Genomic DNA, 12980 nt, shown 5'->3' with positions numbered 1-12980 from the left:
AAAAAAAAAAAAAAAAAAAAAAAAGGCTTTGTAATAGACAGGACACTGCCAACCAGCTTTAAATTGAATTACACAGCCTGCTAATCTTTATGATGAAATAAAATTTCTTTGAACACTACACATTATACTAAAATCTACAGTGCTTTCTCCCCCCAGCCCCAACCTCTCCGTGCTCAAAGCAACTCCTCCACCCCGAAATCATTGTTCTTTCTAGGCAGGAATGTGACACTCTCACAAGAAAGACTTCTTATTTTAATTAGATACTGTTAATATGGTGTGCATGATGTGAAGATTTAGGAGAGAGGTATTTTTGATGCAACATTAAATTTGTAAATGACAAAATAAATTGATGGTGTACAAAGAATATATATTTGACTGCTTTCCATTGAAATCATTCTCATATTATGGTATGTGGCTGCAGCAGCAATGCTGGAGGAAGAATCTGATGACAATGGCTATAAAACTTTCTATTTGGGTGGCATTACTTGTTTCATGCCTGGTCAATACAACAACCATAAATCTCTGTTCTGTTTTAAAGTGGATTTGTGGGAAAGGGGGAATTGAAAGGAAGAATTATTTTGGTTATTTTATAAATTTGTTTTGGTTATGGTTTGTTATTTGAAACCTGATCATCCCCCTCTTTTAAGACAACAGCAGTCCAGGGAAGCAGGTCCAAGAAATGACTGAGCAATTACTGTGATTGAAAGTCCTGTCCAAGAATTGTGCAATACTTTCCTGTGCTCACTGGGTCCTTTCTTTCATTGAAAATTACCAAATGAATATGTTAGGTTTGAACATACGAAGAGCCACTCAATCCGGAACATTATTCTCTTTGAAAACACATTTCACCTGAGCCAAATTCTGTTAAATATCACCTTAACATTTGGTTTGGCTGATCATGGCAGGTAGTACACAACTTGTATAGAGTTTTACACTGTATCTCTAGTAAGTTGGTGACAACAGTTTAAAAAAAAAAACACCTCCACATTTCTCTGTATGCTATTAACAGATAGTAAAAATGGTTTCTTGTGAATTCCTTTATGAAAAGTCGCCAGGAATAACAAGAAAAAAAAACAAGAAACAACTGATCAGATATGAATAAGCTTACACTGCTCCTCATTCACAAATTCCACTTTGGAAAGTTTACTATTTCTATATTATTTCATCTATTTTATCTTCTAAGCTACACTTCTTGGGTTCTGTTTTCCACAAAGCATATAATATCTGACTCAGAGCAGAGGATAAATATGAAGAAGCAACTGTAATAACCATAGCACAAAAGGAGAATTTTGCATATTTACTTTTCACATTTGTTTTCACATTTCACTGTAGATTGCTACATCAGAAAAATATTATTCAGCTTATTACCAAAACTTGACATGGCTGTATTTTCCCACTATTTTATAAATACAATAAAATGTAACACTCATTATTATTTATGTGTTCCTCCGAGAAGAAAAAAACTAAAATTACTATCAACATATCTATAAAAGGTGTACGCAAATAAAAGCTGAAAACTGATGATGTAGTTGAACCATATGGGAATTTAAAACTAAGCACAAATGAGAATTTAACAGTGACATTAAACACAGTTCAAGTTAGAACAAAAGCAAAGGAGATATTCTTAAGTAGCGATGGTACAAAAAAAACTGATATAAACTTGGAGGAAGCTGTTAAATCTTCACCATAAAGACATAGTGAGATACATAACCCAGAGAACTAAATAAATCAAAAACCTCACCAAACGAAAAAAACTTGAAGATTCTAGATTGCATCTCATGTATCTGAGGTTGGTTTTTTTTTTTACTTAAATTGCATAAACATCTTCCAAACTCATAATATTCAACATCTATTCGCAACTGGAATTAATAAGCAAGTAGACACAATAAAACTGTCTGTACAGGTTTGCCAGCACACCTTTAAGTCTCCATTTTTCTCCAGTTCAGACCATCTCTGAAACAGGCAGCCATCGTGGTGTGGATGCTGCAGATCACATGAACTCCTAATGGTATCAGAGGGACAGCAGAACGCCAAGAGTCAATGTCCTCACCCGCCAGCTCAATCTCTTATTCAAATACGTGTATCCATCCCAGTGTCTGAAGCCTAAAGAAGCTCCTCAGCAGAGCCACTCACAGACGACATAGCTGTTTTCAAAATTACACTAATAGATTTTCTGGGGAGTTGCTTCCCTCTCTCCCAGAACAGCTGTGCAAAAAACGCATACACACTTACGGGATTAAAGCTACCTCAGCATTTTCTTTCACTTGCAATGAATGCAATTTTTTTTTTTTCAAATGCTAAGAGTTTTGTTCATTAAAATGGTATTTTATGTTGAGTCAATTACTCATTCTATCTATACCAAGTAGAGCAATATAGGGTTCAAAATATGCTCCAGATGGTAAAAACACAAATCAGAAATAAATCAATTTATAAAAATAGGAAGAGATTTGTTTTTATTGCCATAATTTTACTTTAAAATATTCATAAGCTTCCTTCTGGTTCTAAATTAGTTCAGAACACTTTGAGCTAATTTCCCCTCTGAATCTGGAGAAATGTAGAGCTTACTAGTTTGTTTTTATAAAAAAATATCATGTCAGATGCTAAAATAATTCACATCAGAAATACACTTTTACAGAGCAAAAGTTCTCAAGAACAAATGCTTCATCAGAATGAAACTGTTTTCAGTGTACATTAGCAAAAGGAACACGCTTACACAAAACCCTAAATGAAATATGCCTGGAGAGGAGATGAAGCCTAGATAAAATGAGGGAGTAACTGAGCCACACCAGAGAGACTGAGGAAGGATACAAGAGGAATGTGAGCCTGAATTTTCAAACACTAATATGAAAAGAACTTGCTTTTATTATTATACTATTTTGTTACAGTTCATTTTTTTTCAGATTAAATTATACCATCTCCATGACCAAACACTATTTTGGCAGGTGTCTGGCTTACGATTTTTAATATAATTTCAAGTTTCTGCAGTACTAAAGCAGAAACCTAAATGCAGACTGGCAGCCAGTGCCTTGTCCGTACCTCCAAGAGTGACACCACATTTCCAGTACTCTTCCCATTTTGTCATCTTTTTCACCTAACAGCCACCAATTCCAAGATACAGCTGCTATTTACACTAACTAAACATTCACACAAAAAAGAATTTTAAAAGAACTGACGTTTCTGAGGACCACATCTATATATGCAGAGTGTAACAAGAAAACCTCCATGTTAAAATAGTATAATAATTCTTCTCATCTAAAGTAATGTGATGGAGGAACTACACCACAGAAAACAGCTGAATTTTTATTTTGGATCTACCAACAACTTTTATACTAAAAGCAAGCATATATTAAAGGTAAAGAAGTATTTGTTCTGGTACAAACCCGTATGTATGTATTTGGCCACTAAACCATTCACAAAGTTCTGCCAGTCACAGAAACTGAAAGAAATGCGCATACAAAACAAAAGCAAGACACGAAAGAAAAAAATATGAAAAGGTCAGTTGCTAAATCCCCAACAGCTCAGACGAGAATCAGTCAAATTTTATTCTCAGCTCCACAGACATTAACCAGCAATAATAATTTCACCTGCTGGACTTTCATCTACCACTGAAGAATTTTGCCTAGTTTGTCCAGTAATATGCCTTATATTAGAAATCTTGCATGGAAAAAAAACCCAAAACCAAAAATGAACACAGTAAGGGATAACCATCAGACAAAAAAAGAGCAAAACTGGCTATTTGATACAAATTACTAAACCAGCTGCAAATTATTCACACAAGTAAGGATATGCACAATCCAGGCCCATACTAATTGAACACAATAAACATATTGCTACTCATTAAAGATCTATCTGCCTGAATTTATCTTCGCTTTCTCTTCAGTTCTTATGAGTTATTCAATCACTTCCCATCACGCAGGAAAGGAAATATTGCACTACGAAGACAGAGCTATAATTAGATATTCCTGTATTTCATTTCCCATATATGACTGAATGAGAATGGATGGGAAAAATATGAACAGTGATAATAATAGTATGTTGAGACATTCAGTAGGAAATATATTGGGCATAGAATAACGTCTTAATTCTTCCTCAGCACATAATGTTGTGTTTACTGCAAGGTCAGTTAAGTTACTATAAGAGATTTTTAATGAAAACAATTATAAATTTAAAATAACCGTGTTTAAAGCATTTAACAGTCACTAAGGTCAAGTGATTACAGCAGTTACAAGACCCAAGGGACATGTTCACACCAAAACAAAGTGAATAAATTACCTCAGCCAGTGTATGTAATCACTAAGTGACCACAGAGGCCATTCAATGTATAAGCCCAGACTACTTTCATGCAAAACCAATAATGAAAATTTATCAGCCAAAGGGAAAAAGCGTAAGAACTAGTAAAAGTTGCAGGATGGGCTGAAAGCTAGGAGGAATGGGGAGGAAGGCACGGAAAGCGTGTTCTGTGATTGGCTGCAGAGACAAGGAAGAAGGATGAACGCTAATGAAATGGATGGACAAGATCCTGAACATTTTGCTGAGGTGGGATACCCGGAGAGCTGCAAAGGGATGCAAGACCCACAAAACATAAAACTGCAGGGTTGACAGCGGTGCTCTCAGTCCTCTGTAACTCCGGCACATCTAACACCCAGTGAAACACAAGAGAGGCGGGGGGGGGTCAGAATAATCTTTTACCTTTTCCCTTGGCTTTACTGCCAAGAAAATTATGGACAGTTATTGTGTCTTAGTTATCCCATTATATAATCCTAGTGGAGATTAGGCCCTGTTGGGTTTTTTTTTTACCACAGAATAGGTAAAGTAAACTGTGCAATAAAGCCTAGCTTTGATCTCACTTCTCTCCCTCATGGTACAAATGATACAGATGCCGCCTTCATTATTGTTTTACAACATGATTGCCAGTGGAGAAAACCATACACGCAAAAGATACGAAAACCCCTTTCTAGAAGCACAGCGCTGTATTTGATGGGAGTTATCAGTGCATTGCTTTGGAATAAGGTTCCTACCGACTATGATGAAAAAAAGATGCCTACCACTATACAGCAGCAGAAAAAGGAACCCTGCTTGTTTCTGTCTGCCACTGGTATGTATTTTTTTAAGCTATTACATATCATCTCACAACCTTGAAGGTATTAATCCTCACAATACACACTGTATATAGTAAAATGCGATTATTCTCATTTTGCAGATAGGAGCCTGAAATAAGGTGGCAAAAGGGCACTTCAAAACTGACTTCGCAGTGTTTGATTTTTTGATTTCAGATGAGGCGAGGACAGCGCTGGAGCAAGTTATTCACCAATGTGACAAGATTCCACAGATTTGCTGCCTCACCTTTTGCCAGAAACCTAATAACTGGTATTGTCATAGCTATGAAAATGCAAGTGGACTCTGAGCATTAAAAAAAAAAAACAACAAAAAAACCCAAAAACCAAACCCCAAACAACAAGCCCAAAGAATGAAATAACAAAAGAAGTTTTCTCTGTACCTGAAATATGAAAGCCTGAGGCCAAAGCCAATAGGTCCTCACACAGTCAAAGCTTCCAGTTTCAATGACAATGACTGCCAAAGAATGCAAAATCTGCTTTCTCAGATAACCATCATACTGACTTCTATAAGAACTATATATATGCTAAGAAAGCCCCATGGTAAATTAAGGAGACTGGAACAAAACCTATACAAAGGGTTATAGTTCTTCTCTTGCAAATGTTAAAGCAAGGTACTACGTGATAAAACAACATCATCATGAAACACTTGTTCATACAAGGAATGACAAGTGGCTGTCAATACAGCAACATTCCCCATGAAAGGATGAGAACACAGTAGCAGCTTACTTGTTTTGGCTTTCTGCAGTACTGAGGGTGCATTTTCGAATGCCAAGCACTAGGCATGGGCTCTGGCTGCAGCAAAACACTGACAAAGTGACTCAAAGTCCAAAGAGGAGCTTTGGTAGGCAGACACTGCTCTTAGCAGTGTATAAAGGACAGACTTTGGAGGCCTATGCTCTCCAGAAAGCAATTCCTTTTCTGGAGCTGCCTGGCATCTCTAACAACCGAACCTCACGGGAGAGCAGTGCTGCCCAGCTACCCCAGGAGGACTGAAGGACCTCACCACCCGCTCCCAGTGAAGCTGTGCAGCCTCCACTCCTCCTTTGCAACACTAACGTTTACAGGTTATCACGGAACACAAGTTGAGGAAGACGATTCCTACTGTGTCTCTTCCCTCAATGTATGTACGTATCTGCCTACTTCTCCTACCACTTCTTACCTCCCAGTCCTGCAGTTACATTCCCAGAAAAAGGACAGTTTTGTGCCCATAAAATCTAGTACTGGTTTCTAGCAATAACAACTATAGAACTAAATTGCAGTAATACGGCAGTATCTGGAAGTCCCAATCCCACATGCACAGTAATGAAAAGAAGGAAAAATATTCTTTAAAATTTGGTTATGCAAATGAGAGGAAGTCATATGGAAGTCATAAAGAAGAAGAGTAATTTTCTCCATACTCCAAAGGAGGGTGAAAAGATGGAGAGAGAATGTAGAAGCTCTTCTATTTAAAAATTCCTTTTGTAAATCCAGATGGTTTTTACCTATCTCTTGAAGGGTCAGCCAAGGAACTCTAATGGAATAAAATGATGCTATTAAGAGCATGCAGAGATGTGGTCACCATACAGCAAGCGAGAGAAAGCGTAATGATGGAGGTGAAGCCTGATGACAAAGCTTTGCTTTCAAAGGGTTTTATACAATGCTGTAAATTCATTCTAACAGGTTTTGAAGATCAGCTGCTCAAGCCACCTTCACCTCTGAGTATTGCCAGTGCAAGCGGTGACATGGCAGTACACAGCCTGCCTAACAGGAGCATTTATAACAGGAGCATCCTGCACAAGTTCCCCTCCTTTATTTTAGTCTTCTGCTGTTGCAATTTAATTGCCCTCAACTGTAGCAATACAGTGTCAAGGCACTGCTATCAAATATAGCAGAATATGGAAGGTGTTCTTCCAAAGAGGCACTGAGTGCTTGCATTCAAAGTTAAAATGCCGGTACTCTAACTCAAAGGGGCATCATGTGAATACCACCTCAAAAAAACCTTTCCTCTTCCAAACAGTATTATTGATTTTACCATCCTGTATTGTGGGAAGGGCTTCCATCATTTCCAAATATGTTGGTAGTTTTCAGCACTGCTTTAAATTATGGTAAACCCAAAGTACAGCCAAAAGTATTGTTTGCTGATATAAAACCCTACAGCATGACCTAATGGGACACTGTACGCATTCCTATGAGGTGCCACCACCCCCTCAGCGCACACAAAAGGCTACACAGTCCTTCCTGTGGAATGACAATCTTTTCCCCTAAGATAATGCAGAAATACAGCGAAGTCTCTAAATTTGTCTTAATTAACAGAATCATACTGAGGCTAGAAACAGCACATCACACGAGGACAAGTGAGGTAAGGGGGGGGTGGGGGTGGATTTTCAAGTGCTCTAATTCAATTAGGAGGCGGTGACTGACACTTGGACAGGAGAGGTTAATTGGGGTCACCAAAACGCAGTAATTTCTTACCTAACCAGTCATTAAACTTCTTAACCTCTGAGGGCAGTCCCAGTTCGGTGAAATCGCCCGTGTGGAGAAGGATGTCCCCATAAGGCATCTGGATGCCATCTGTTCTGGAGTGTGTATCTGAGACGCAGACAAATCGCGTGTGGCCCGCTGGTTTTGGAGTGTCATATGGGATAGGGTCGACCCTAAAGCAGACACATAAAGATCTCGTAACAGTTACAAGGTTAAAACCCTCACATCTATTATTTCAGATATCAACACAGATCTAGCTCTACATAAGCGTGCATGCACACACATCCACATCCATTTACACAGACCGTGCTGAAAATGATTCTAACACAACACTGCCAAAAAATCCAGAAAGGACCACAGTGCTTCTTAAATACTTACCTTGTAAGGAAGAGAGATTAAAAAATACACAAGATATCGTACTAAAGTTAAACATTGGAAAAAATTGATTCAAAATACTCTTTAATTTTAGATATATATTTTCCATCATCTGCCTCAGACATGCACAGGTACACGGGCCATTCAATAACAGGTCTCACAGGTGGGCCAGCAACAGGCTCTCACTTGAGCTGAGCAGCTTAGCATCTGATTTTGTTGAGGGGCATAGACACTCCTACAGATTCCAGCAGGAATAGTTGCACACAATCAGGTACGTTCAGGAGTACTTTGATGAAGCCTACAGATTGCAGAACTGAGTCTAATGACAACTTCTTATCCTCACACAAAATCACGAGCTCATCTCCTCAAAATCTATAAAGTCAGGAACTGATGTGATAGAGCACCAAGCAACCACAGATAAAACATTTTTTTTTCTGTGGTCAATGATGTTAAAAATTTAGTTCAACTGGTTATTTGCAAGCTACATCTGTTAATTTGATCTTATCAACTATATGTAACCCATCATCAGAGAAGTTTAGTTTTGAGGTGGTTTCGTTTTTGGTTTTTAAATTTAAGCAGAATAGAGAAAAATAACAGGAAAGATAAATAGGGAAGTGCTTTATGCATACTTAGTGGTTAGAAGTTTTAATTTGTAGCAGAATAACTTATAATACAAAAGGCAACCCATTGCCTACTTTGAAACAGCAATTATTTCTCTGCAGAGTTACCATAATTTGATTTGCTCAACATTTGAATAGCACAGCATCTGGATTAACACCACAGAAACCCCATCTCAACTCCACAAAACTTCAACCCATTCAACTGATGTGCCACTTTGATCATTGTTAGAGCTTAGCTTCAGCTAGAAATGTTGAGGTATTTGGGAGTTATGTCAGAATAATAGTTCACTTATGCCTCATATAGTCAGAGCAGTGAAATCAGGCTCTAAGTATCTTAAAACACCCAAAATAATGATGTTTTAAGACTTATTGGGATGAACTGGCACAATAGAGATTCAAAAATCAGTGCCTGGAAGTAAAAAGAAAATTAAACAGATTTTGTTAGTTCTGTTCTCCACTGAATGAAAAGAAAAACAAGTAACTAGCACACATCACCGTGAATCTGTTTTTCTTAAATCCCCTCGAGATGCATGATTAGTAATAGAAAATAACGCACAAATCCTAAGAAAATACAGACCTTTGAAGTATTCCTTTATTTACTATTTTTAGTGAACTAAATTACTATTTAGTATTTACTATACACTGAACTGTGTGAAAACTTCCCCCAGTATCTTTAACTTCAGCTCCCTACATCGGTGAGGAAGGCCAAAAGCATCCTCCAGGCAGCAAGTGAGCTCCCCACCCTGGGGAGTTTATAGTGGGTTCAAGAAATCAAACTCCATATGGACGTGTACTGGTCTCCAATGCAAAAATGCTCACATGCACACACTTACTAACACGATTTTACCGAGTCTTTTGTATTTGGTAGGACGTTGACTAACAGCTAAAATTTTAGCATGGAGGGTGGGGGGGAAGACTGTTTGTTAAGACTGCATTTTCCTAGGTACCATAATTAAGTATTTCTAATCAAATTGTGTTTACCAGAAATGTACCATATTTGGTTGCCATGGTCCACTGAATTAATTTGCAAAATTCAGGCTCTACAAGATGATGTTTACTTTAATATGGCCTTTACTTTAAAAACAGATTTTACTGCAGGCTGGGCTGGATGAACACTTTTTTTGGCTTTGGTATTGCACCCCCTATTCTACCCAAAGCACCAGATGCAATTAGCTGAGCCATACAAGTGGTTACCACTGCAGAATCCACTGCAAAAATCTGACTGGCAATCAATGAATTCTTCTTTTCTTCAAAGGTCAGAAATTAATAAGGTTATTATTACAGAGGAAAATTCATTTACCCACTGGAATCACACTGGCAAGCTGGGCAGAACTGTAATTATAGGCCACAGCACTTTTTTTTTTTTTTTTTTTTCAACATTTCCACACTGCCAAGTATGTTTACTCCAGACAACAAGAAAAATGAACACCAACTTTCATCTCTACCACATATCTTGTGCAGATCGTCTCTGCTTGAGCTATGACCAGCACTGCCTGCCTCTGGGGAGCCCAATTTTGTTTGTACACAGTACCTATGCTTTTGCTATTCTCTGCTGTTTGCTTCCAAACAAACCCTGTTTTGCTTTAGGCAATCCCTATTAGAGTATGACACCAAATTCTGGTTTAGATTTTTTCTATTCATGCAATGACTGACTTACAGAAAATTCTATAATCAAAATTCATTAAGGTCCTGACCCTTCTTTCTCCTCTTTACAAACACTATGATATTGCCAAGTAACCTTTTTTCTACATTTTAGCTTAATTTCTTCTCTCAATTCAGTAGTGCTTGCCTACTAAGTATCTGAGATACTGAAGGTTATTGTGCTCAGCCCATCAATTTATCTTACTCAAAATAGTCCTTCAACAGAAACAATAAAAGTAGTGTTATTGCCAGTCCTAAAGGCTCAAGTTTTCTTTTCATCCACAGCTACAGTATGGCAAACAGTAATGCGAGACTTTCCTTCTTCCTTACGTCACAAGAGGATTGGCCTGTGAACCTGTGAGATCGAGTACCACGGTAGGCAAGGCACCACCCTTTCACAGCTTTTGGCCACACGCTGCTCGCTGGCAGGCTTCTACCTGGGCTGAGAACGTCATCCACCCTTCTGGTGGTCTGCTCACCTCATCACCCAACACCTGGGGATTACAGACGGGCATTTCTAAAAGCTCTGTAATAGTTATGCAACTGACCCTTACTGCAATTCAGCAGGAGACAAAATCATTATTTTGGTCCTGCCCACCAGCAGTCTCTGCGGAATCAAAGCACATACCTAAGAAATTCAATGTATTCTTTACCATTTGCTCCAAAAAACAGTGCACCTAGCTAACTCTCATGCTCTCCATCACCACCAATACTTCCATTTTTTTCACTCTTTTTGAGCTGGCAGACTGAAACACTTTGCAGATTATTGCAGTTGTTGCATTTGGAAAAGCATGCTCACGGAAAGATGCAGTAAACGTTATTCCAGAATAATTTAAATGTTCATACGTTAGAATTAATACAGCAATCAGGAAATGCAAATCAACCTAACAAAATAGCTGAGCATCAAAACAAATAAGGATTTTATTTTTTTTTTCTTAAGTTAGTAATTGATTTGGGGCATCTAACTTCCTTTACAGACAGCGTTTAACAGGTACTTACCTATCCTAAGATGTCTTGCACCTTAGAAAATCAGGCACTTGGGCATTTTTTCAAAAGTTTATGTAAGACCCAGAATGAAACCCCATAAGGCAGTTGAGCAATGACTGCTTTCTAAGATCATGACAGTAATGTAAGATCTGTCACATTGAATGCATTTATGACAAGGATTTAGGAATCAGAAGGGACAATGCAATCTTCATGCACTTCTATAAGGACCTCGTTTACTAGATAATTACTTGGCTTTACTAAACTGCCCTCACCAAGAGTTGTTCTCGCTTACGGGTCCCTCAGGTACAAACCTCAAATTCACCAGCTCCTTACACGCTGCTGTGGCTGAATCAAATGACAACATAAACCAGGCTCTGATTTGGCTTGCTCAGCTATCACTAACCAGTATCTTCATCCAAACCCATGGCTCCCACGGCACTTCCAAGACAGTGGGGCCACATAAGCGAGTGCTGCCCCTGGCCTGGCCAGGCATCCGGCAGCCCCCGTTGTCGTGCTGGCTGGGTAGCTGGGACCCGGTGCCACTCCCAGGGACTGCACAGGCTTGGACTTGTATGCTGTCCTCATCTGCCAGACAGCGAATTTTGTCATGGCTTTACTCTTTAAAAGTGGAGGTGAAGGAAATAAGCAACAGCGAGCAACACAGAAGTTATCAAGGGGATTTTGACAGCGAGGAAGGAGGGCTGAATTCAGAACTCACAGAGGAGGAAAACATTGGGCCTTTCATGTGCACAGAGGCAAAGGACATGATTTAGTATGTCATACTATGGAACAGACTCCTTAGCTGTGTATTTTGGCCCAAGATTTGATGTCTTATAAATCAGCAGTGTTAGAAAGTCTCTCTGCAACAGAAAGGACAGCGCAGCCCTCACGAGACATAGCTGCAAGTTGAATTACACTGGGACCCTATTTTCAAAGAAAATTTAGAAAAGACACAAGCACCATTTTTCTGAGTTTTGATTGCAAAGGATAATTCTTCATGGGTGAGTCTGAATGCTGAAAATACAGGGCTCTGGCTGGGTTAGTTGGTCCCTGGGAATGCCTGGGCTTAGAGGGCAGAACCCAGAGCCTTTTCACTTCCCTGCTCTCTTGGGTTTTGAGATATGCAGACCCCAAATCCCCTCTTACAGAACAATTCCCAATAAAGCAATTCACACGTGAAGACAGAATAAAAATCTTGAACATTAAGCCATGAAGTATTTCCAGTTCTTAATGTCAAATCAATCACTCCAATGCAGCACCTATGCCAGACAAAACTACAGATGCTGAAAATCCCTCCCTCTGCCCCAAACCCTGCTAACTCAATCCAGGACTATTACTGCTTGCAGCCCACCACTTTTTAAGCTGGTTCTATTGGCTTTGCTGCAGGTGAACAAGTCAGCAGCCAGCACACAAGACCACATAATTTTACATTTTCGCAGGCTCATCAGATACATGACCAGCCCCATCACATACAGGCCCATCTCCTTCCTAGACCGTGTCACATCGTATGCCGTCTTTTAATTTCTTAATAATTTCTCCATTGGGTTATATCTGTGACTGAATTTGTGGGTTTGTTTTTTATGACATCTAAATTAGTACTCATTGTAGATCCATTTCAGCACACACTTAAAGTCTGTCTACCACATAAAATCTGTGTGTTGTTGCACTTACTCTACTGTTTCGAGTCATTTGGAGACAAGCCCCTTCTGCACAGAAATCCTTCCTCAGAGCCAGCCTGACCCTGCCCTGGGCAGCTTGAGGCCATTCCCTCGGGGCCTGG

At 39.0% G+C, this 12980-nt stretch overlaps 1 protein-coding gene across 3 annotated transcripts in view; it reads right to left on the bottom strand.

Moving 5' to 3' along the window:
• MPPED2 (metallophosphoesterase domain containing 2) overlaps positions 1-12980 on the bottom strand; it is a 213262-nt gene that overhangs the window by 60887 nt on the left and 139395 nt on the right. For all 3 annotated transcript variants that reach the window (XM_026850830.1, XM_026850831.1, XM_026850832.1), the window contains one exon: positions 7569-7750. In XM_026850830.1, coding sequence (XP_026706631.1) covers positions 7569-7750 — 182 coding nt within the window. The remainder of the gene's footprint in view (positions 1-7568; positions 7751-12980) is intronic.

This window comes from Athene cunicularia (genome assembly GCF_003259725.1).
Source record: "Athene cunicularia isolate RWA chromosome 5 unlocalized genomic scaffold, athCun1 chr5_part3, whole genome shotgun sequence".
Lineage (NCBI taxonomy): Eukaryota > Metazoa > Chordata > Aves > Strigiformes > Strigidae > Athene > Athene cunicularia.
Note: the sequence above shows the minus strand (reverse complement) of the source record. Positions and strands in the feature narration are given on the sequence as shown.